Source organism: Tursiops truncatus, chromosome 3 (assembly GCF_011762595.2).
Source record: "Tursiops truncatus isolate mTurTru1 chromosome 3, mTurTru1.mat.Y, whole genome shotgun sequence".
NCBI lineage: Eukaryota > Metazoa > Chordata > Mammalia > Artiodactyla > Delphinidae > Tursiops > Tursiops truncatus.
In genome coordinates, this window is record NC_047036.1 from 78,201,427 (window position 1) to 78,224,168 (window position 22,742).

Genomic DNA, 22,742 nt, shown 5'->3' on the forward strand with positions numbered 1-22,742 from the left:
TGAACATAATAATATCAGCTGATTTTAATGTTACTGATTTTTCCTTCCTAGCCCACCATCTTACAGAGTGAGGTGAAATACCTTAGTTGATATATTATGTTGTATGTAATAGTATATATTGTTTTGTATATCTGTCAATAGTGATTATATTTTTTTTAAAAAGGACATATATAAACTTCATTGATTCTTTGGATTTGTTATTCATCATTTAGCTATTCATTCAACAACATTTATTAGGCACTTACTATATGCAAAGCCCAGTACTTGGCATCTTAGGGATATAAGGATACAGACTCTGTCCCTGAGGCCCTTACATTTTATTATAGGGACAGAACATGCACATAAGTAGCTGTAGCATAAGGTAAAAAACATGAAATACTAGAAGAGAAGCAGAGATAACTAACTGCACTGGAAAATCAGAAGAGGTAAAGATTTTTAGTGGGGAGCTTCAGGGAAAATTCATGGAAAATGTGATATCTAAGTGAAGTCCTGGAAGATAGTCAGGGTTTAGACATGAAGAGAAGGTGGCAACAGCACTTCATGAGTCAGTCATAGTATGAGTGTGGAGTGGCTGGAAGAGGTCAAGGCCTGGATGAGGGACAGTCAGGCTGAAGCACTGAGTGTCAGAAAAGAATTCAGGAGATAAAGCTGGGAAAGTTGGGGCTAGTTGTAAAGTCTTTATTGCCAGAATAAGGAATTCAAACTTTAATAAGAAGGTAAAATAGTAGGGAGCCATTGGAGCCATTTTTTTTTCTTTTTTACTTTTTATTTTGAAATAACTTTAGACTTATAGAAGAATTGCAAAGATAACAGAGTTCCCAGAAAAAAGTCAATATTATGTAAGTTTTTATGCTTTTTTAATAGTTCATGTAGTATTTTTATATCACACTCCTATGATTACATCCCCTTTCTCATGCTGAGAGTAATGTATGTTTTTTATTCTTTTTTCTTACTCACAAATGTCTTTCTTGTTTATCTTTTCAAATATATAGTTTTTCATTTTTTTGACCAGGTTTGCCAGTTTTTGCCCAATTTCATATCAGCTCCCCCATAGCTATCCTACATATAAATCAAATCTACCTTAAAACAAAACGAAACAAAACCCAAAAAAACAGTAAGATCAATGCACAGAAGTCCCTTGATCCATCTTTTAAACAGAATGCTGTCCCTTAGTCTCATACAGCCACAGAGCTGTGTGACTTTTTGTCATGATCCTGCTTGGAATACGGTGGGCCATTTCAATATGAAAATTTGTGCTTTCCTTTAACTCAAAGAAAATTGCTTCTGTTACTTATTTCTTCCCCTTATTTCCTTTGTCTCTTTCTAGAACTCTTATTAGATTAATGTTTACCTCCAGGATTTATCCCCATGTCTCCTGTCCTCTTTTTCCACCTCTTTGTCTTTTTGCTCTAAGTTCTAGAAAATTTACTATTCATTTTTTACTTTGTTATCCTTTACTAATTTGGCTGTGATCTATGTCTATTCATCTGTTTACTCATTTTTTATTTGTTCTAATTATTGTTCTAATTTGGCAATCACACTTTAAATTTCCTGTTCCCTGCTTGCTTCTTTTTTCTTAGCTGTTTTAGGGATACTTATCTTTCCACAATTTTCTGAAGATAATTACTGTAATACTCTTTTACATACTCTGCTGCTTAAATTATTTCCGTTCTTTTGTTTGCTTGCCTTGGCCTTTTTTAAATTTTTTTCTTTTGGATTTCTTCACATGTTTGGTGATCTTTAGTCCATTGACATTCATGGACAAAAAAAAAAAACCAGATTCATTTAGGTGGCTGGCAAAACCTTGCTCTGTGGCTGAGCAGCTCTGTTTTCCTAGGAGGCCTCCCCTGAATGGGAAGTCTGATGGGAGCTCCCTATGAGTAGGCAGACTTCACCTTGAACGCTCGATGATGGACCTGCAGACTCATGTGGATTAGGGAATCCTTTCCTCATTTGCTGCCTTTCCTCCCCCTCCCTTGCTCCCCATCCATGTCTAAGTGTCTAGGGTTCCATCAAGTTCTGTTCTAAGGCTTCTAGAGCCATTTTCAAATCATCCTCATCAGGCAGTTCACTTTCATTAGTCAGAGGTAAAAATCCACTGTTGACCACTGCTCAGGGTAGAAGGCAAGACCTCACTGGCTGGCGGTGTCAGAAGTTTTGAAAGCAGTTCTTTAAAATTACCCCAGGCTACTGTCAGAGTAAGCTTTCTGAAACACATTTGAATATATCATGCTCCTGCTCAGAATCTTTCAGGGATTTTGATTTTACATAGAATAAAACCTGTTCTTCTTTGCAAAGCATGAACACCCCTTATAGTTTGATATGAGTGCCTACCATCATCTCCTACTTTTTCCCTGTCACAGACACACTTAGGATCCCCAAATTCTGAAAGTTCTTGTGGTTTTCTCTTGTTCCATGCCTCTGTACACACTGTTCCCTATGCTGAGAATGTTATCTCTTCTTTACTGATTGCCAAAGACACCCTCAATTGTACATCTCAGTGTGTGATTGCTTCCCATGAATTCTTTTCTGACTTCCCTAGGCAGACATAGGTTTGTGGGTCTATTTATTAAACTATATCTTCCCCTTACTCCACAAAGGATTTGAAATAATATAAAACAGATACATGGTAACAGGACGAAATAAATGAGTGAGGCACACAAAGGATTTGAAATAATATAAAACAGATACATGGTAACAGGATGAAATAAATGAGTGAGGCACACTAAGTTCAAAGGGAGAGTAAAGTTAGAAATATAAATAATATCAAGTATGAAGTTAGTCCTAAAAATTACACGACAGTAAGTTTTATAGACATACTACAAAGAGATACACTGAAATTTTGCCTCTGGGCTTCCTAGTTGTCAAAGCTAAGAGGGAAAGTTGAGCGCTTCTGAGTTTCACATTGTCCATAAACTATAAATGAAGGATTTTTGCCAGTTATTGAAAATTAAGAGACAGTTTACTGCACTAAAGAGGTACTTATAAAGGTGACTGGTAAATTGAGAAGCTCCAACTTTTGTGCTTTCATTGACCCTCTAATATTACTATGTAATTACTATAATTTTTGTACATTTCTTTCCTTAAGGTATGGACCATATCCTCATTACTTGATCCAGTGCTTGATATTTCCTAGTCACTCAATAAGTATTTGTTACGCACACAATCAGATACTGATTGTTAATGCAGACAAATGTTTTTGTGTGAACAGGTGTACAACTAGAAATGTATCATCTTTTACACCCATCATAAACATAACAAAGAATTAACCAACTGGAAGAGTCTTTATACTAATTATCAAAATAATACTTGGAATAACAGATAAACACATTATATATATCAGATAAACACATTGCATGTATATTTCATATGACTCTCAACCTCTTGGAATAACTGCTATATATCAGATAAACACATTGCATGTATATTTCATATGATTCTCAACCTACCCTGTGGGTATTATTCCCCATCTCAAAATCAGGGAAATCAGTAAGTTAAATAAATTTCCCAAGGGTCTACAATTATTCAGAGGCAGAACTTGGGATTGGCATAGGTGCCTGAACCCAGCCCTGTGACCCTCAACCTTTGCTATAGGTTCATGCTTTCGTGTGTAGTAGATTGATTAGTATTTGATTACAAATTTCATAAACGTGAAGACTTTCTACTGATGGAAGGGCCCTGATGGAAGGACTTTGCCCAAGTTCCTTTGTTCTTTAAGATTTATTCTAAAATATTTGAGGAAAAAGGCAGCAGCAGTTAGGCAAATAAAATACTATAAAATTCATTTTCCATAAAGAAATATCAGGGGACAACACCCTAATAAAAAATACTTCCCATTTAAAAAAATGGGAACATCTGACCAATTTTCTGTTACATAATGGAATGTGGCACAACTTTTTTCATTAGACCCAAGAAAACTTACAATGTACCATTTTATAAAAGGGCTTACTCTGTTTTAACTCAATCAGCTTTCACTGATCAATTTATGGTTGCTTCTTACCTGAAAGTTGCCAAAACAGCTTCCCCCTGGGAGGGTCACATAACTCACAAAGGGTGGTCCAGGAGACGGCAGCGACTCGTAGACTACCACACCTTCACTTGGGAACGCAGCCCTCTGTTGCTGCTTGCTTTCCCAAAATTCCTGTAACATTGACACAACATTCACTGAAAAAGACAAGAAATATAATCAGTTATTAAGGATGGACATACCCTAGCAAAAACAACATTTTATTTGTGGGTTGGATTGTGTAACAAGGCACTTCCAGTTTAAGCAGAAGGGAGTATGTGTATGTTTGGGTGGGGTGGGGGTGTGGGGTGCTTTCAGTTGTGAAAGAAACAAATACTATTTAACACAAATGTGTTTATTTTTTCATGAGTATGGCTCAAGTGGTTTGGTACCCTAATTCTAACAGCATTGCAGTATATTAAATTTACAAATTAGTTTTTGATAACAAATTTAAAAATCTCACTCTTCCTTCTTTGAAAATTTTCCTTAATAAACTTTGTCCAGATCTATGGTTATCCATGACTCCCACTCCTGTTTCTCATAGATTCTTAGACCTGCAAAGTGAAAGCTAAATTCAAAGGTAAATATATGAGCAGTGTAATTTTTTTTTTAATTTATTTATTTTATTTGTTTTATTTTTGGCTGCATTGGGTCTTCGTTGCCGCGCGTGGGCTTTCTCTAGTTGCAGCGAGCAGGGGCTACTCTTTGTTGCAGTGCAGGGGCTTCTCATTGCGGTGACTCTTGTTGCAGAGCGCAGGCTCTACGTGTGCAGGCTTCAGTAGTTGTGGCACGTGGGCTCAGTAGTTGTGGCTCACGGGCTCTAGAGTGCAGGCTCAGCAGTTGTGGCACACGGGCTTAGTTGCTCCGCGGCATGTGGGATCTTCCCGCACCAGGGCTGGAACCCGTGTCTCCTGCATGCAGACGGATTCTTAACTACTACGCCACCAGGGAAGCCCCAAGCAATGTAATTTTAATTGGAACTCACCTATTATAAGATTTAAGAGGAGAAAGGCAGAAAGAAGAAAACTCTTTCATGCTCCTTTCCACCCTAATCCAAAGGAGAATGAAAGCAATTGTGTAATAAGCAGGAGGCTGGGGAAAAAAAACCATAAGTGAAACTAATAACATGGAAACCTTGTTAAGGACCACGTCTGTTAGATGACTTCAGAAAACGTAGTAATGGCTACAGCCATGTGTTTTAGATTAAATGACCTATGATAGCCTGTAGAAGTTCCAGATCAAATTAGGTTGGTTTGTTTATCCTGTACTGCAAATTGAATTGTGGAAATTAACAAGGATAATAGAATTGTAGAGGCAAAAGAGACCTTTCAGGTCATGCAGGCAAAGCTCTGCTTGATGCAGGAATTCCTTGCACAATACCACTGACAGCTGCCCATTTGGCCAGATTCTGGACACACGGAAGGACCGGGTAATTGGCACATCTTGATGTAGCCCATTTCAAATGCTAATGGTTTTAACTATAAGAAGGTCATTTTGGGAAGTGAGTGGAAATCTGCTTTCCTATAAGGTTCATGCAAGTGGGCTATTTCTCATTTCTGGGACCTCATAGAGGTTAATCCCCGTATTCATAAGAGAACCCATGACATAATTGAAGGTGGTATAGGACATCTGTTGTTTTTGCCTCCCTGGCATTTGTTGTCCCTCTTTGCAGGAATAGCACGAAAGTTTTCCTTGAAGAACCACCTTTCCTTTAACCAAGTCTTCTCCAGGGTTGAGGATTGGGGATTAGACCAAAGTCAAGTCATTTAGAGTCAATGAGTCCAGGACTTTTGTTGGAAATGTCAGAAGACTGGATTCTCCTTTTTCACTAGAGTTGCTGGGGTTATAGGAGAGAAGTATGGTGCTGCCCAGGCAAGGGAGACTCATGGCTGAAAAGAAAGCCAACATAGAGAAGGGTAGAACCAAGAGACAGAGAAAGAAAGACTAAGTTCTGATGTCATAGCTTAAGCTCCTGAACCAACACATCTGCTTTTACCTTAAACCGTTTTGAATTGGCATCTCACACTTGCATATAAAAGTGTACTAAAATAGACCACTCTCAGGTTTCCTCAGGTTCTAGATTGAATAGCTTTTCTTCTTTCAAACTTTCTTTTTGTAATATGGTGTCTATGCCCTTTGACATTCTCCTGATATATTTCTGAATACATGTGCTTCAAAATGCTGGGTTTTGTTATTTTGCAGGGAATCAGGAGAGTCACAGAGTTTGACTTGGAGGCAAAAACATTGCACAACCACTTTCTAAGCTGTTGACCAGAGCACCTGGCTCTTTCACTTCATTCCTAGGTCACCCATCAGCTTCCAGTTTTACAAGGTGTAGTTCAGGAAAATTTGCAAGACACCCAGGGAACTGGATGCCTGTGTATATTTAAGAACTGTAGTTTTTAGTATTTAAGATGTGTTTTGGGAAAGAAACTGGGAAATATAAGACTATCAGAGGGGATAATTGAATTAACCAATAAAATACATGCTAAGTGGTCAAGGTGAGCTTGGTAATTACAGACATTTTTCATTCATTCAAAAACATTTGAAGTAATATTTTCCACCAGTTGATGTAACCCAAAATAGAATTAGAACTTTTATTTCCTAAACTGTATTTCTGCTCCCCAACTTCCTCTCTCTCCCATGTCCAGGAAAACAAGTATTTTGTGAGTGGGCTGATTTGTGTTTCAATTTGCCCGTGACCTACAGAATTTAGCAGAGATGTCTTGAAGATTGAAGCGTAAAACCGAAGTCAGTGGTCTGTTGCCCTGATAGTCAACAAGGGCCATTAACCGGCTATTTTAAGTTGGTTCATTGTTGAATGATGTTCAGCTGAAAAGTGGAGTAAGGAGCTGAAGATTCATGCTCTTCTAGGTAAAATGAACACAAGAATTTTGGCACGTAAAACTGTGTGGATTAAAGAGTTCAAAGGTGGGTACTAAGTAAAATTTCTGCATGAATAAATGTAGCAGTTTTCAAATTTTTTATTCTGCAACCTTGGAAGATTTCTTTGATGGTCTTACGTATGTCATCACCTCTAAAGAGTGCAACATATGTACATGCACACACACAATCCATCTTTCTATCTCTATCTCCTCGTGTCGACTGGAAAACCAGATGAATGGAGTGCAGAGGGAAGAAGGCCAGCATGCTGTTTGGAATTTCAAAGATCAGTATATCTGAAGATGCTCTATTTACGAAACACATGCTCCTTTATTTTTTTGAAGTAGCAACAACAAGGTTCATGGACAATGTCAAAGAAAAGGCAAGCAAATGGTCAAGTACTGCTGAAGAAAACCACCCAAATTTGAGGAAAGGCCTCACAACACAGTTTAGTCGCCAGCTGCAGTTGCACCTTCAGTGCCCAGCCAATGATACTGCCTTTCACGTTACAAACTTAAGCCACCAAGCGTGTGATATCCCTCCCTACATCTAGTGACCCATCTGCACAAGTGCCCAGCTCTACCTTATTTCCTTCAGTCTCAAATGAAGTTGTGTTGCTTCTTCTGGGCATTGTTCTATTAGTAATTCTCTTGGCTTCCTATTTTTAAATGTTTTCTCTTTACTCACTCCTCAGCGGCCATAAGTATGCTCAAGACAACAAATGAATGAATAAATGAATGAATCAATGAATCAATTAAAAGAAACACTTAACCTCGTGAATATTCTGTTTTCTTTTTTGGCCATGCCATGTGGCATGCAGGATCTTAGTTCCCTGACCAGGGATGGAACCCATGCCCCCTGAGTTGGAAGCGCAGAGTCTTAACCACGGGACGCCCAGGGAAGTCCCCCTGCCATTCATTTTTAACCCACCAACAATCTGGCTTTCCTCTACATTATGCTACTGAAACTACTTGGCAAATATCACTAATTCTAACTTTCAGTCCTTATTTACTTGACCTCTAACTGCATTTGACACAGCCGATCAATTTCTTCCAAAAACTCTCATCTCCCTAAGCTTTTCTGACAGTATTCTCCCTGATTCTTCTTCTGTATTTCTATCATTTCTTCTGTCTATTTTATGGGTTTCTCTTCCTCTGCTCACCCCTCATGTTGATTTGCACAAGAGCCTTATCATTGTCTTTTCTTGCTTCTCTCTCTACTGTTCTTGAATGACGGAACCTATTTCCATGAATCCATCTACCATAATATATGCCAATAGTTCCCAAAACATCCTCTTGTAACTCCAACTTTGTTAACAGATACTTCCATTTGGATGTCACAGAAATTCAACATATTCCCAGACTCAACCCATTTTCTTTTCCGTAAACTCTTTTCCCAAATTATTTAGAAAGTGATATAATCATATACCCAGTCACGTAAATCAGAAACCTGACAGGAACTTTAAACTTAATTTCCTCTCTCCAGATCTAATAAATGCCCAGATTTTGTCAGTTCCGTATCCTGATGTCTCTGATAGTCATCACTTCCTCTCAGTTAATATTGCCACTGCTGCATTGGTTCATATCTAACCAGATATACCACAGTACCCACTTGACTCCAATCACCCTCCCATCCAACCCATCCTCAACTGTTTCCAGGTAATCTTTCTGAATCTTATGGTTAATTAAATCACTCACATCTTAAAATCTTTCTGTGGGTCCTTCATTACCTACAGAACAAATAACTTCTTGGCAAGTCATAGAAGACCCTATGTCTTGATACTCTTTCTCATTCCAAACTTCCTCAAGTCACCTTCCAGGCCCCTCAGGCTCTCATGCTCCCAGGCCTACTGAACCAGAATCTACATTTTAAACAAGATTCTCAGGCAATCTGATGCACACTAAAGCTTGAGAAGTCCTGAGTAGGATAGGACGAAGTTGCTATTCTCATCTCTCTTATCACGTGCCTATTATATGCCAGGCACTAGGCATTTTCTCATTTAATTCTTACAACAGGTATTATCCACAACATAGAGATAAGAAATAAAAGATGCTCAGGATACAATCACACAGCTACTAAGTCTTAGCCTTGGGATTTTTAACCTAGTTTGGTCTGGGTGTATAGTCTAGCTCTTTGCTCATCCTGAGCCACGCCTAATTATAATGGAATTTAAGTTGTTTTCATGCATGTCTACATCTATTAGAAGCATTTTAGAAGAAGAATAAAGGTTAACTGAATATTTGAATGTCATGAAAGGTATGGAAGATGTGTTGCCTTTGTGAGGCTGTTGGTAGGAAAGGTGCAGGAGGCTCTGCACAAGAATTACTTCACCTACCATTTTCTATGGGCCATTTTTCTGATACTTGTTTTTGGCAGTCAAACAAAGCAAAGGGTTAATATCTGTATTTTTTTCATACAAGTGATATGACACTTTCTAGCTTGGAACTGTCACAGTGAATGAGCAGTCTGTGTCATGTGAACAGGTATCCTGATTAATCTTCAGCTAACACTTTGCTCTGGTTTAAAACAGTGTTGTAAATACCCACCAGCTGTGGGCTTCAGAGGGGGGTTGTGATTAGGCCTCCCATTCCAGTCCCTTCTTTCAAGGAATAATGGCTAAAGGAGAGACCACAAGAGGAACAAGAGGAAATGACAAAAGACCGAGGAGGGCTTTGGAACAGGCTTCCTTTGAAGAGGGGCATGAACAAAAGTCAAGGTCAAGTTTCTCTGTCTGACTGTGCCTTCCACCTCAGGATCAGGAAGCTATCGTCTGGAATACATCGTTTGTGGCTATGCATTATTTCTCCCAAAGTTTAGTGAAATTCTTTCTAAAGAGTTTCTACTTTGTCTGAATGGACACTAAAGGAAAAGGGCTTTATCCACAGCCATGACAAGATAAATTGGTCATCCATAGTGAATCTGGACACCAGACAGGAGAGAGGTAGTGAATCCTCAGCTGGAGACCCAGAGAATGCAGATGAATAACAACTTGGCTGATGCTGGAGCCAAGCTGAGCAACTCTCTGACTTCAGGGTTTAATACTACAGGTCATCTATTGGTCTTGCCTTTGTCAAGGTAACTGATGTTTAACTGGTAAAATCACTATAAAGAAATAGAATGTCCAACAAACACATGAAAGAATGCTCAACATCACTAATCATTAGAGAAATGCAACTCAAAACTACAATGAGGTATCACCTCACACCAGTCAGAATGGCCATCATCAAAAAATCTACAAACAATAAATGCTGGAGAGGGTGTGGAGAAAAGGGAACCCTCTTTTACTGTTGGTGGGAATGTAAATTAATACAGCTACTATGGAGAACAGTATGGAGGTTCCTTAAAAAACTAAAAATAGAACTACCATACGACCCAGCAATCCCACTGCTGGGCATATACCCTGAGAAAACCATAATTCAAAAAGAGTCATGTACCACAATGTTCACTGCAGCTCTATTTACAATAGCCAGGACATGGAAGCAACCTAAGTGTCCATCGACAGATGAATGGATAAAGAAGATGTGGCACATATATACGATGGAATATTACTCGGCCATAAAAAGAAACGAAATTGAGTTATTTGTAGTGAGGTGGACGACTTAGAGTCTGTCATACAGAGTGAAGTAAGTCAGGAAGAGAAAAACAAATACCGTATGCTAACACAAATATATGGAATCTAAAAAAAAAAAAAAAGGTTCTGAAGAACCTAGGGGCTGGACAGGAATAAAGACGCAGACGTAGAGAATGGACTTGAGGCTGGGATGAAGTGAGAGAGTGGCATGGACTTATATATACTACCAAATGTAAAATAATTAGCTAGTGGGAAGCAGCTGCATAGCACAGGGAGATCAGCTCAGTGCTTTGTGACCACCTAGAGGGGTGGGATACGGAGGGTGGGAGGGAGACACAAGAGGGAGGAGATATGGGGGTATATGTATAGCTGATTCACTTTGCTATAAAGCAGAAATTAACGCACCACTGTTAAGCAGTTACACTCCAATAAAGATGTTTAAAAAAAAAAAAGAAAGAAATAGAATGTCAAATGGCTGAGGCTGGGGGTATGGGAGGAAGTGGAAGGAGAGAGAATTGTTGGGGAGATCCTAGGAACAACAGCATGAAATCCAGTTCCTTTTTGTGATTTCTATCAGTTCATAACATCTGAGAGTAAAGAAAGCAATTTAACCTCTGAATTGACTTTGCACATCAAACTTCTTAATGAATTCCATTGCTCCAAATTGTTTTCTCAGACACATGTAATAGACCCTGTTATGGACTAAACATCTGTGTCTCTCACAAATTCATATGTTGAAGCCCTAACCCCTAATATGATGGTATTAGAAAGTGGGGACTTAGGGAGATAGTCAGGTTTAGATGAGATTATGAGGTAGAGCCCCATGATGGGATTGGTGTCCTTATAAGAACAGAGATACCACAGCTTCCTCTCTCTCCCTTGTGAGGAGGCAGCCATTTGCAAACCAGGAAGAGGGCTCTCTCCAAAGTACTGAGTGTGCCAGCAATTTGATCTTGGAGTTTCCAGCCACCAGACATGTGAGAAATAAATTTCTGTTGTTTAGGCTACCCAGTCTATGGTATTTTGTTACAGCAGCCCAAGCTGACTGAGACAAATCTCTTCAGCAATTTTGAAAATTTTCACATCAACAAGACGACAATTTGCTATGCAGTTTATAGACATTAGTGTGGATACTTTTTTCATCACTGTGTTTTAAAATCTGAATAGGACAGTTTTCAGAGTGGTAACTAGATCCCCAAGCAAGTCTTTCATAAATGAGGTTTTCATTTTCTCCTTCCTCAAGCTTTCTCTCTGATTATAAAGTTCAGCATCAAACTTCACAGAAGGCAGTTTACCAATGAAGACATCCGACAATGTGGAACACTTTGACCATCCAACCTTTGACCCTTTCTAGCAGAAATTCTCAATCAGCTTCAGCAAATGCAGTGTCTTTACTTGTCCTTGAACATATACTGCATATTTTTTCCCTGTGTTTTGGTTCAAGTTCTCCTTCCTATCCTGAGTATTGTTTCTGCCCCTCCCTTCTATCCATCCAATTTATTCTCATAGTTCAGAGGAAATGCCACGTCCTCCATCACGCCTTGCCCACTGGTTCTAGCCCATATGAATGTACTTTTCTGTGCTCTTATTCCATTAGTGGCCCTATGTCTTAGCACTTAATCTCCTATAAGCCATGTAATAAAATAGATGTGGTGCTCCAGGCTAAATTTATCAAGTCAGACTTGGCTGGACTTACTTCTGGCCAGAGGAATGAAATGCCTTGTGATAACAATTCATCTTATAGAGTACAGTATTATGTTATTTGCCTCACAGCTGATTGATTCTAGAGGGCAGGGACTCTAGTTCATTCCCCTCTGTAGCCTCCTTGGTATCTAGCACAGGGCTATTCATCTAGAAGCAGTTGTTGAATTCATTTGAAATCTAAGAAAACTACATATCTGTACTGTGCAACTGAATGAACATACAGAAGATAGGTGAAGGTACTACGATTCATGGAGAGATCAAGACTTCCTTCTAGATAGGAGGTTTCTTATATGAACCACCATGGTACCCACACAGCATGGATGTGGTGGTGGCAGCCATGGCTCAGATGGAGATGGCTGAGGAGGTGCAGAAAGATGAAGCCTGGGCAGAGTAAACATGTGATTGCTAGCTGCTTGCCAGCTGCGGCTTTACTTTCATGATAACTAGGACTTAGGGAAATCCTGAACAGGAATGGTAAGTACTTTTGTCTCAGAGTGTCAATTCTAATCCATTTATGTTGACTGCCTGGAGCACTGTGTTGAAAAGGATTTGAAAGTAGTCTCTGAGATCAGGAATTGTATAACAGAACACCACAATTAACCAGCAATGAGGCACTGGTGTATCTGGTAACCCTGTCTTTGATGGTATAGAGTAAAAAAAAAAAAAAAACAACAAAGCAGTCAAAATAGGCCTCTGTTCATAAAGGCTTACAATATGATTGCAGAAATAATGAATTCATAATATAATTTGTTAACAAAATACTAGACTGCTACATTGTAGAACAGAAATGATTTTAAGGTAATATTTAAAACTTTAAAATTTATGGCACAATAATTAAACAGATTCAAGGGGAAAAGTAGATAAACGTGAACTGAAAAGGTCAGAAAAAAAACAAGCGTAGGGGGACTTCCCTGGTGGTGCAGTGGTTAATAATCCGCCTGCCAATGCAGGGGACATGGGTTCGATCCCTGGTCCAAGAAGATCTCACATGCCGCAGAGGAACTAAGCCCGTGCGCCACAGCTACTGAGCCTGCACTCCAGAGCCTGCAAGCCACAACTACTGAACCTGTGCCACAACTACTGAAGCCTGTGCACCCTAGAGCCGGCACACTGCAACTACTGAGCCCACGAGCCACAACTACTGAAGCCCGCGTGCCTAGAATCTGTGCTCCGCAACAAGAGAAGCCACCGCAATGAGGGGAGCTCATGCACCACAAGGAAGAGTAGCCCCCACTCACCGCAACTAGAAAAAGCCCGCGCGCAGCAACGAAGACCCAACGCAGCCAAAAACACATAAATAAATTAATTAAAGAATAAAAATATGCATAGGAGGAGGGCCTAATATGAGCCACCTCAGAAAAATGAGATTTACACTGGGATGGGGGAAGGGATAGAAACTGTGCTCTCAAAGGAGTGAGAGTGGCATTTGACAAAAAGAGTAAGAAAAACAGTAATGCCTCAGCTGTGGAATTATGTGTGGGAGCAATAGGGAAGGATGCCATTAGGAAGGGGGTACAATTTGATAAGAGACAGGGTAAGGGGAGTTTGTTTCTTTTAATAATTGGAAATTGATCCTATTGTTCTGGTGCCTCAGCTTTACCCAAGTGGGAGAGAAAGGCAGGAACACAGAGTTCCTTGTCCTTTGTCTTTGCCTGAGGTGATGAGCTGCCTGTAGTGGCTCCATTCATGAAGAACAAGGGCACAAATACTTGGAGAGAATGTGCAGTTGCTCTTATGCATCTGGGTGAGCCCAGGAAGAATGTCTCTCTGGGAGGAGCTTGGGCAGAAAATCTCTATGAGGAGTGAGTAGGAGATGCAGCAAGCAAGAGAATGCTCCTTTTGTAGTCTGGAAGGAGCATGAAGCCACTCAGAGGGCCTTTATCCTAAAAACTCAGAGCTTGTCATTTTCATAGATTGGACACGATGAAGATGCTAATAGGGACACATGATATATGTTTTCATATGGGAACTCTGAGATGGAGAGGATGTAAATGCCCCATGGATTATAGGGGCTTTGGTTTGAACACAATAAAACGTGTACTGCATCTTCTATCTCCACATTTTATCAACAGGCAGCAGTTTCCTTACGTAGTTAAAAGCATGGACTCTGAAGCCAGAATGCCTGGGTTTGAATCCTGTCTTTACCGCTGTAAGAAACCTACCTAGTGCTCCTGTTCTATCTGTAAAATATAGTACTTACATTACAGGGTTGCTGTAAAGCTTAAAATGGAAAATGCTCAGAATAGAGCTTCACACATAGTAAGCACTAGAGTGTTAGCTATTATTTGTGGTTAGAGAAGATGAAGGAAGAAAGGAAAAGGCATGATTATATGCTTGCATGTTGCATCTTTGAGACTGACTGTTCTTGTATTGGAAACCACGTCATTAAACATTCTAAAAATATTCTCAAATCTGAAAATTCCTAATTGGACACATTGTGCTTTTTAATTTATTTCCAAAATATGTGAAGAGTTCAGAGATGGAAAAAAGAAAGCTCTTTTAATATCATTCACTCTTAAAGTCAAAGCTTCATAATGGACAGAAAATAAATAGATGAAATGCTACATGTCTCAAAATCTGGAGACATGGATGTCTGTCCCAATTTTTCACTTTCTAATAAATGCTAATGGCAATAGAACTGCTCTTAGCAAAAACTACAGAGAGGGGCTAACTCTTATTTGAAATCAATGTTAATGACTGATTGTGCTTCAGGAAAGTAGAAACATTATAGTTCATTGACCAGTTCAATTACCTAATACCAGGTAAGTCCTGCCGGGAAGACAGTCATTTGTCAGTAATAAGGGGTCTTAAAAGTATGTTATGAATGTTATGTTATGAATCTATCAGAAAAAAAGAAGCAATTTCTTTATGCCTTACATGAGAAAAAAATTCTAGCTGGGCAAAATTTCCCTTGCCAAAAACAATTAAAGACAAACTGGAAAGGCTACCATTTAAGGATAAACCATTAAGAGGCTTTCAAGATGCTAAACATATTTTCAAATCGATTCTCTGCCTCCAAACAGATGGATTTTTTTGTTATGCAATATTTTAATACAATCTTTTAATTACTCTTAGCAGGTGATACTTTAAAATAAAGTTAATCAGTATTTTCTATTCTAGCAATTCAATCATGTACAACTTGTTTTTGTCAATGTGATTCCCTAGATTTGTTGAGGAGAAATAGGAAAAGGACCCCCAGATAATTTAAGGAGCCAGCTCAAGGCATGATGCCAATTTGCCATTCAAGCAAAATGGGGTACCTGTGGGTCTTGTGCTTGGCTTGGCTAACTCCAGGACACTGACCAACAGAGCCAGCTGTCTAAACATTTATAACCATCCTCAGGCTTTGACAAGTTTTGACCAGGCTAATGGAATCTTGCTGACACAGCTTGTGTGTCATGTACAATATGTAGGAATCTTGGGCCCCTTCTTCTTTTCTGTAGATACTCTTTCAAAGGTAGCCACAGCCACACAACAGAGCTGAGACAGCTAAGAGTCTTGCTTTGTTCCCAGCATTATTTTCTTTTAGTAACGCTCCAGAGTCAGTGCCTAGCTCCTTCAGCAGCTGGGAAGCTGGTTGTGTTTCTTTTGTTTGCTTTTTCTTTTCTTCTGGTCTGGTCCCCATTCTCTACCCTGAACACTTTCTCTGAGGGAATTAAGATTCTTTGGGTTGTTTTTTTTTTTTTTTTTTTTTACAAAATTAACCTCTTGGGAGATTCTCTATAATATGCAAAAAGTACATCGTTCGTTTTGGTTTAATTTTCACCTTTAGAATTTTAAATTGCTGAACTATAAGTCATTTGGGGAGAAATTTAAATAACACTTTTAAAAAAATATCTTTGGATGTACAAGATAATTTTTTAAGAAGGCAGAGGGGAGAGAATATCAAGGAACAAGAGGGAATCACAAAGACATTAAAATAAAAGGTCATTAAATATATCACAATTGAACGGCAGCAGCAATAGCAGGCCTGAGCTCCCAAATGTGCTTTATCTGTGCACCATGGTTCAAATGATGTCATCCAATCACAAAAGCTACATAGACTAAAAACCTCATGTAATCCACTTAACCAGTTAGGAAGTATATATTGATATCTTTCCCATGTGCCATTGGGCACTGACACTGCACTATATTCCAGAGACTTTGTAGGACTGTTGACTTTAGATAACCAAGGATCCAAGATAACAAAAAACAAACAAAAAAATCAAACACTGTTACTTTGCTGACCAGTTCTGTTTAGTTAGAATGGTCAAATCTGTGCAAATGTGGCTTTAGGCATGTAACATACCTTCCCCGGGTAGAGTCATTATAAGAAAGCTCTCCATGACCCTGCCACAGCTATCCAGCTAGGGTTTATGTACAAGGCACGGACAGAGTTTGGCCCTAAAGAGCTTGGTGCACACAGAGTTGTGTGACCCAGAGCTGAGGGTAGACCCTGAGGATGAATATAAGGACTGGCAATCTGAGTCACTGCCAGTGTGGTATATGGGATAATTTGGGCTGCTCTACCAAGGCCAACCTGAGGCAGTGTTCTGGGGAAGTTGCCTGAGGTGGCTGTGTTTATTTTCACAGCCCATCCTTCTTCCATGTTGCCTCCTGTTTCATGGGGCTGTCAGCTTAACCCTGCATGCAATTAGGCTGTGATTAAGGTATCAATGGATGATGGTTTAGAAAGTCCCAGTACCATTTATTTCATCATATTTCACTTGACAATGGGAAAAATCTTCCCCCTTTTTGTGAGGGAGAAAATAAACAAATCAGCCACCAGAAAAGTCTGTTGTGCACCTGCTAGGTGCCTGGCCTTGTGGGAGACACCTTGGGGGTTACATAGAAGTGCAAGGTATGGCTTTGCCCTCCTGGGACTTCCAACTTAGGTGTGGACAAAAACATGCCAGCAAAACTATAACTCATAGTACAGAGGCACATGAGAAAAATGTAAACTACACTATACAGCCCATAAGTGTGAAAGGGGTGGTGACTAGATGATGGGTTCCCACAGCTGCATTAATGGGATGAGATCAAAATAGGGATCAACTGATTATCATCCCAGTAGGAAAAAAAAAAAAGCAACACCATAATTCAAACAGTATTCTAAGGACAGCAGAGAGAGAATGTAGAAAACTACAGGGAGTGTAATAATTGCCTATTTTGTCATTATTAAACTTTCAGTAGGATTCTTTTTTCTTTCCTTTTTCTTTTAAAATAGGATTTTTAAAACTGCCTTGACAGACTAAACTTATATGAGCATTTGAACATGGAAGAAAAGAAATAAGAGCCTTTGGGGTTAAAACACCAATATGAAATGTATTAAATAAAGAAGATTCTTTTATGAAAGGCTTCTAAAGTTGTCTTACATTTCTTAAATCAATCTGTAGCACATAATCAGTAAAACCGTATCATTTAAACAGAAAAATCATAACTTAGAAACTCACCCTTGTGCAGCTGTATCCTATTATGGGCTGTAACTTAACACATGAGTTTCAGAAGTTGTTAAAGTTGAGTTCAGGCTAACAAATCTTAACTGTTAAAAAAAAAAGCCTATGGTGAGATGAGACAGCAGACCATGAAGAGGCACCAGATTTGATCACAGGATGGGTGTCACTCATATTTTATTTTGATTTGTTAAATCTTATTTATATATTAAGAAATAAATGTATTAAGACAGATATGGCCATTAAGTGATCAAGAAGCCACTTCTTTTTTTCCATTTTGAAAAATTTTCCTCTGGCACTAAGACTTTCAGTATTTAAACTCTGCCAAATGTATCTTTACTGAAAAAAGGAGAACAGTGCTTATGCCACAGATAGCTGAAATGAAATCTGCATTTTTCTTTTAGTATAAATTCAATAAAAATAGTTGTGTCCTGTAATAGATAAAGTAAAACTAGCTTTTGAGTAGGCTTTTTCAGTAGAATGGACATCCACAGTTTAGATGCTAAAATTATCAGAGTTCAAATTATTGTAATTAAGATGCCATCATTAATCCAAAATGAGCTAGCAAGCAGTGGAGTTTTTTGTTTTTTGGGTTTTTTTATAACAATACTTCACTTTAAAAAAATAAATTTATTTATTTATTTTTGGCTGCGTTGGGTCTTTCATTGCTGCACACGGGCTTTCTCTAGTTGCGGAGAGCAGGGGCTACTCTTCCTTGTGGTGTGTGGGCTTCATCATTGCTGTGGCTTCTCTTGTTGTGGAGCACGGACTCTAGGCGCGTGGGCTTCAGTAGTTGTGGCACATGGGCTCAGTAGTTGTGGCACATGGGCTTAGTTGCTCCGTGGCATGTGGGATCTTCCCGGACCAGAGATCGAATCCATGTCCCCACCATTGGCAGGTGGATTCTTAATCACTGCGCTATCAGGGAAGTCCCTGTTTTTTGTTTTTTAACCATGCTCTTTCCAGCACACTTTCTGTGGTGGAATGCAATGCAATACGTGTAGGAATTTTATTGCACAAGTGCCTTCATCCCTCACATCCTACTCCATTCCTTTATGTGAAATGCAAAAACCATAAATGTATCATCAAATTTATAGATTTTAGATAACTACTCTAAAAAGCATGGGATGGGGAAAATACTTGACTCCTGAGAATTTTTCCTCTTTTGCATTCCATACAGCCAGATTCATGATTACTGAGATGTTTTTAATAGCTCTATAGTATGGTCCAATTTTTCCAAAGGGTAAAAATGTACTTTTTGAAGTATTCACCTAACTGGTATAAATACAACCTTTCATGCAGAAAATGTCTCCTCAAATGGAAGAGTTAATGCACTTCAAATATGTGAGAAATTTTTCTTCTAATTGTGCAAGGTTTAGTTAAATGTTCCACCGTATTTTTTCATTATAAAATTTTGGGAAACAGTGAAATCTAACACTTCACTTTATAAATCAGTGCTAGAAACCAACATGTTCTCATGGCTTTAATGACAGCTAAGATAGTTTTTAACTATCTGAAAAGTTTGCCTTGATTTGGCCTTTATTTAGTGAAAGTGGTTTCTCCCTATAGGCATGTATTGCATCTTGCCTGAATGGGCAAAAGGATTCTTGCTGTGAAAAATCTGCAGTTCTCTCCAGCTTAGTATCAGGAAGTATACTTGTAGCAGATGTCAATATAATCTTTTCCCCAATACAACATGAGGCCATACACTTCCAGAACTAATCTACGATCACTGCTAACTCTAATGGACCCCTGTTGCTTACACTTGAGCGTGACTCCACCTGCCTTCTCAGCCTTGTCTCCACCTCCCCTGATGCATTGTTCCTGTATTGCCTGATCTGCCTTTGGACAAACTGTTCTCTCTCCTCAAAATGCCCTTCCCTTATTACTCTCCTGTTACACTCCTGTTCAGATATGCCTATTTAATGAGCTCTCTCCATACACCCAGAAGAGTCCATTTCAGCTCCACCTCTGTTTTCCTAACAGATACTGCCATGACAGCACAAATGACATGGTAATGTAACACCTCTGAGAGGCAATGTCTTGCAGTGGCTAAAGGTGAGAGGTTGGAAGATAGAATTTGAATCCCGGCTCTGTCATTTTATTAGGTGTGGCCTTGGGCAAGTCACCTTAACCTCCACAAGCCTCAGTTCTCTCATCTATAAATCAATAGTACCTATGTTATTGGCTTGCTGTGAAGAGTAAACCTTCTTAGCATAGTGCCTTAATCACATGATGAGGACTGACATCTTAGCATTACTATTAATGCATGAAGAAGGATCCGAAGATGGCAGATAAGCATATTATGCTCTTGTAATTTGAAGGGTTAACGCTCAGAGTAGGATCTGAAAGTGCAGACATCTTGAAATCATGGGGCGGTGATTTCCTTTGGGAAAGCATGTGAGAAATTGTTAAACAGGGGCAAACAGATAGTAAGCTCACACACAAACTCTCAAAAGAGCTGACAAGGGCTGCTTTCAGGATAGCTCATCTTTGATTGTGACACATGACACATGAAAAGAAACTGGATGTTGCACAAAGCCAAGAATGAAGGGCAACATGGATATATGCCTTAATTTCTCTACAAAGAGATTCTGTCTGGTGGTAGAGACTCCCAGAGATACCTGTTACAAAATGGAGACATTTAGGTAGTGAAGAACAGTCCAGTGTCAGCTTAGATGAGCAAATTACAAACTGAGAGCCCACCTCATTTAAAATTTCTTTCCGTTATTTTTCATTTGAAACGCAAAATAGAGAAAAAGGGAAAAAATGTCATGAAATTTATTTCCTTTCAGGAAAGAAAATAAAAAACAAATTACAACTTTTGCCAGATGAACACCTGTCTAAAACAAATGAGAGGTTTAATACATTACAAAATGCCACTTGGAGGGCCTCCTTGGCTGAGAAAAACATTCATATTTTATTTCCTTAAATGAATGTAACTATCCCCATGTGCATCGGTCTCAGACCAGAAAACTCTCTGGGTACTTTTCCTGACCAACTTGAAGAGAAAATTCAATTTACTATTGCTTGTTTTTAAACAAATCAAAAGCCAAGGGAGGGCAACAAATTAATCAAATGATCGTTTACATTCCTTGTATTATATGTTTCTGAAGAATAAAGAGAAAAAAACTGCCTTTGCATCATTGAAGAGAAATTTAGAAAAAGACTTTTAGAATATTATTATTATTTTTTTATGCTCCTTTGTTCAACTGTGCACGGTTTTAAGCATTGTTGAATTGGCTTTTCATCTTGTAGGAAAGCAAGGTAGCAATTTTTCTTAAGGAATTGACAGTGATGTGTTCAAGTGCTTAGCTCTTTCCTTCTGGCAAAAAGAGATGGGCCTGGGGTGGGGGAAAAGGAGCCAAGAGTGACTAGGAGGAAGGGAGGCTGCTTAGAACCTGCTATTCAAGGTTGATAGCAGCTTTTTACAGGCTGTGTAAAGCAGGATTGTGGTGGCAGCAACTTATGGGTGTGCCAAAGAAAATGAGTCCATGTGCTAAACCCTGGCACATGCATGGTAGGTTGCTGAGGCAGGGCATAGGCCCTAGGCAGACTTGTGATGTCTGCCCCAGAAAGTAAGTGAAACTGTTCCCATTTATTCCATGAGGATGGTGAGTGGTTGGATGTTTGGATATCATAAAAACCCCTGGCACAGAAATCTGCCATTTTGGCTTACTTTCATTTAGTCATTTTTCAGATTAGAAACACCTGGAGGGAGAGGCTCAGAAGTTAAAATTCACACCTATTAAGCCATACAAGCAGTTGCAGAGTGGCAGCCCATTCTAGGGTAAGCAGGCAATGCTATCTGATGAAATTTAAGTTCTATGTTAAGGAATGAAGTATATAAAACAGGACACTTCTTTGCTTTTCCATATAAAAGAGTTCCCACAAAGGCCTGGATGATGGAACCTAACGTATGTTTTATTTTAATCCTTTTCTGTTTTATTCTCTCTGGTAAACTAAACAATTGCTGGGATTTATTTCAGCTCAAAAAGTGGGCCATATAATTTCAGATTAAATTTCTTAAATTCACAATGAACTCAGTGAAAAATTTCACCTCTATTTCCTTTTACTGTTTCTACTATCTAAACCCTCACCACATGATCCCTGGTCCTCTACAGTTCATCCAAAGTCTTAGGCAGGTCAAGATCCTTTTTACCCTTCACTAGTGAATGCAGTGCTATTGTAGGAGAGAGGCATTCTTTCCTCCCCTTTTCACTTAAAAAAACATGCCAAACCTGAATAGACTCCAGGCTAGTCTGGGGGAGGGAGTGATTTTTATTAGTTCTAACATAGCTATTGACACATGCTTGAAGACAATATTTAAAAGAAAGCAAGAGAAAGAGTAAGAGGAGTAAGAAAGCAAAATAAAGAAAGGAAGAGAAAAAAGGAAGAAAGAAAAAAGAAAGAAAGAGCAGGCTTTCACTTTATGCCTTAGTGGGCAAATGGGTTACAATTTAATTTCTAAGAAGAACATTTTATAGAATAAAATTGCCTAACATTTCTTTCTCTTCATCACACATATGAGAAATATAAAATAAAAGGACATCTGGAAACGAACATTATTCAGCAATCAGAAAGCAAAAATACAAACCATTGATGTTTTGATGGAGACAAACATACGAGATGCACAAAGAAGAAAGCTGTAACTTATTGAAGTAAAAAAAAAAAAAAATTCCATATGCATTTTACCTTTTGGGCAGTTCCATAGCAAAGTTCTGTTTCAGAAGCCCTTTGTAATATGAAACCCACTGTAGATAAGATACAAGGTGAAGATAGTCTGTTTTGCAGCAGCAGGAAATCAAATTGGTTCCAGAAACAAAGTTACATGATAAATGGTCTAATAGTATTGCTAGAATTGGAAATCTTGATTGAATTATTTTTCATAACCATTAAAAAAAGATTTTGAAATAACTTTGCCATAGCTGTTTAGATTTTTTTGGGGGGGAGGGGGAGGGCATTGTTGCAGAAGTGGGAAGACATCTCATTTTACTGGCCTTTTAAACTAAAGTGTTATAATTTGTTATCAAAATTTAAGAGCTCAGTGGTGATTTATTAATTTGTTTGCAACAAAAAATTTCAAACACAATACTTTTTAAACATAACTCATATATGGTATGGAGGATTAAACAGGTTAAAAAAG

General features: G+C 38.7%; 1 protein-coding gene across 4 annotated transcripts in view; it reads right to left on the minus strand.

Moving 5' to 3' along the window:
• LIX1 (limb and CNS expressed 1) overlaps window positions 1–22,742 on the minus strand; it is a 57,179-nt gene that overhangs the window by 24,734 nt on the left and 9,703 nt on the right. Inside the window, exons 2-4 of one of the 4 annotated variants that reach the window (XM_019929660.3) lie at window positions 22,292–22,350; window positions 17,597–17,685; window positions 4,001–4,164 (exon numbers count right to left, since the gene is read on the minus strand). In XM_019929660.3, coding sequence (XP_019785219.1) covers window positions 4,001–4,150 — 150 coding nt within the window. In that variant the 5' untranslated portion in view covers window positions 4,151–4,164; window positions 17,597–17,685; window positions 22,292–22,350. The remainder of the gene's footprint in view (window positions 1–4,000; window positions 4,165–17,596; window positions 17,686–22,291; window positions 22,351–22,742) is intronic. The other 3 variants (XM_073802339.1, XM_019929662.3, XM_019929659.3) reach the window with 3 other exon arrangements.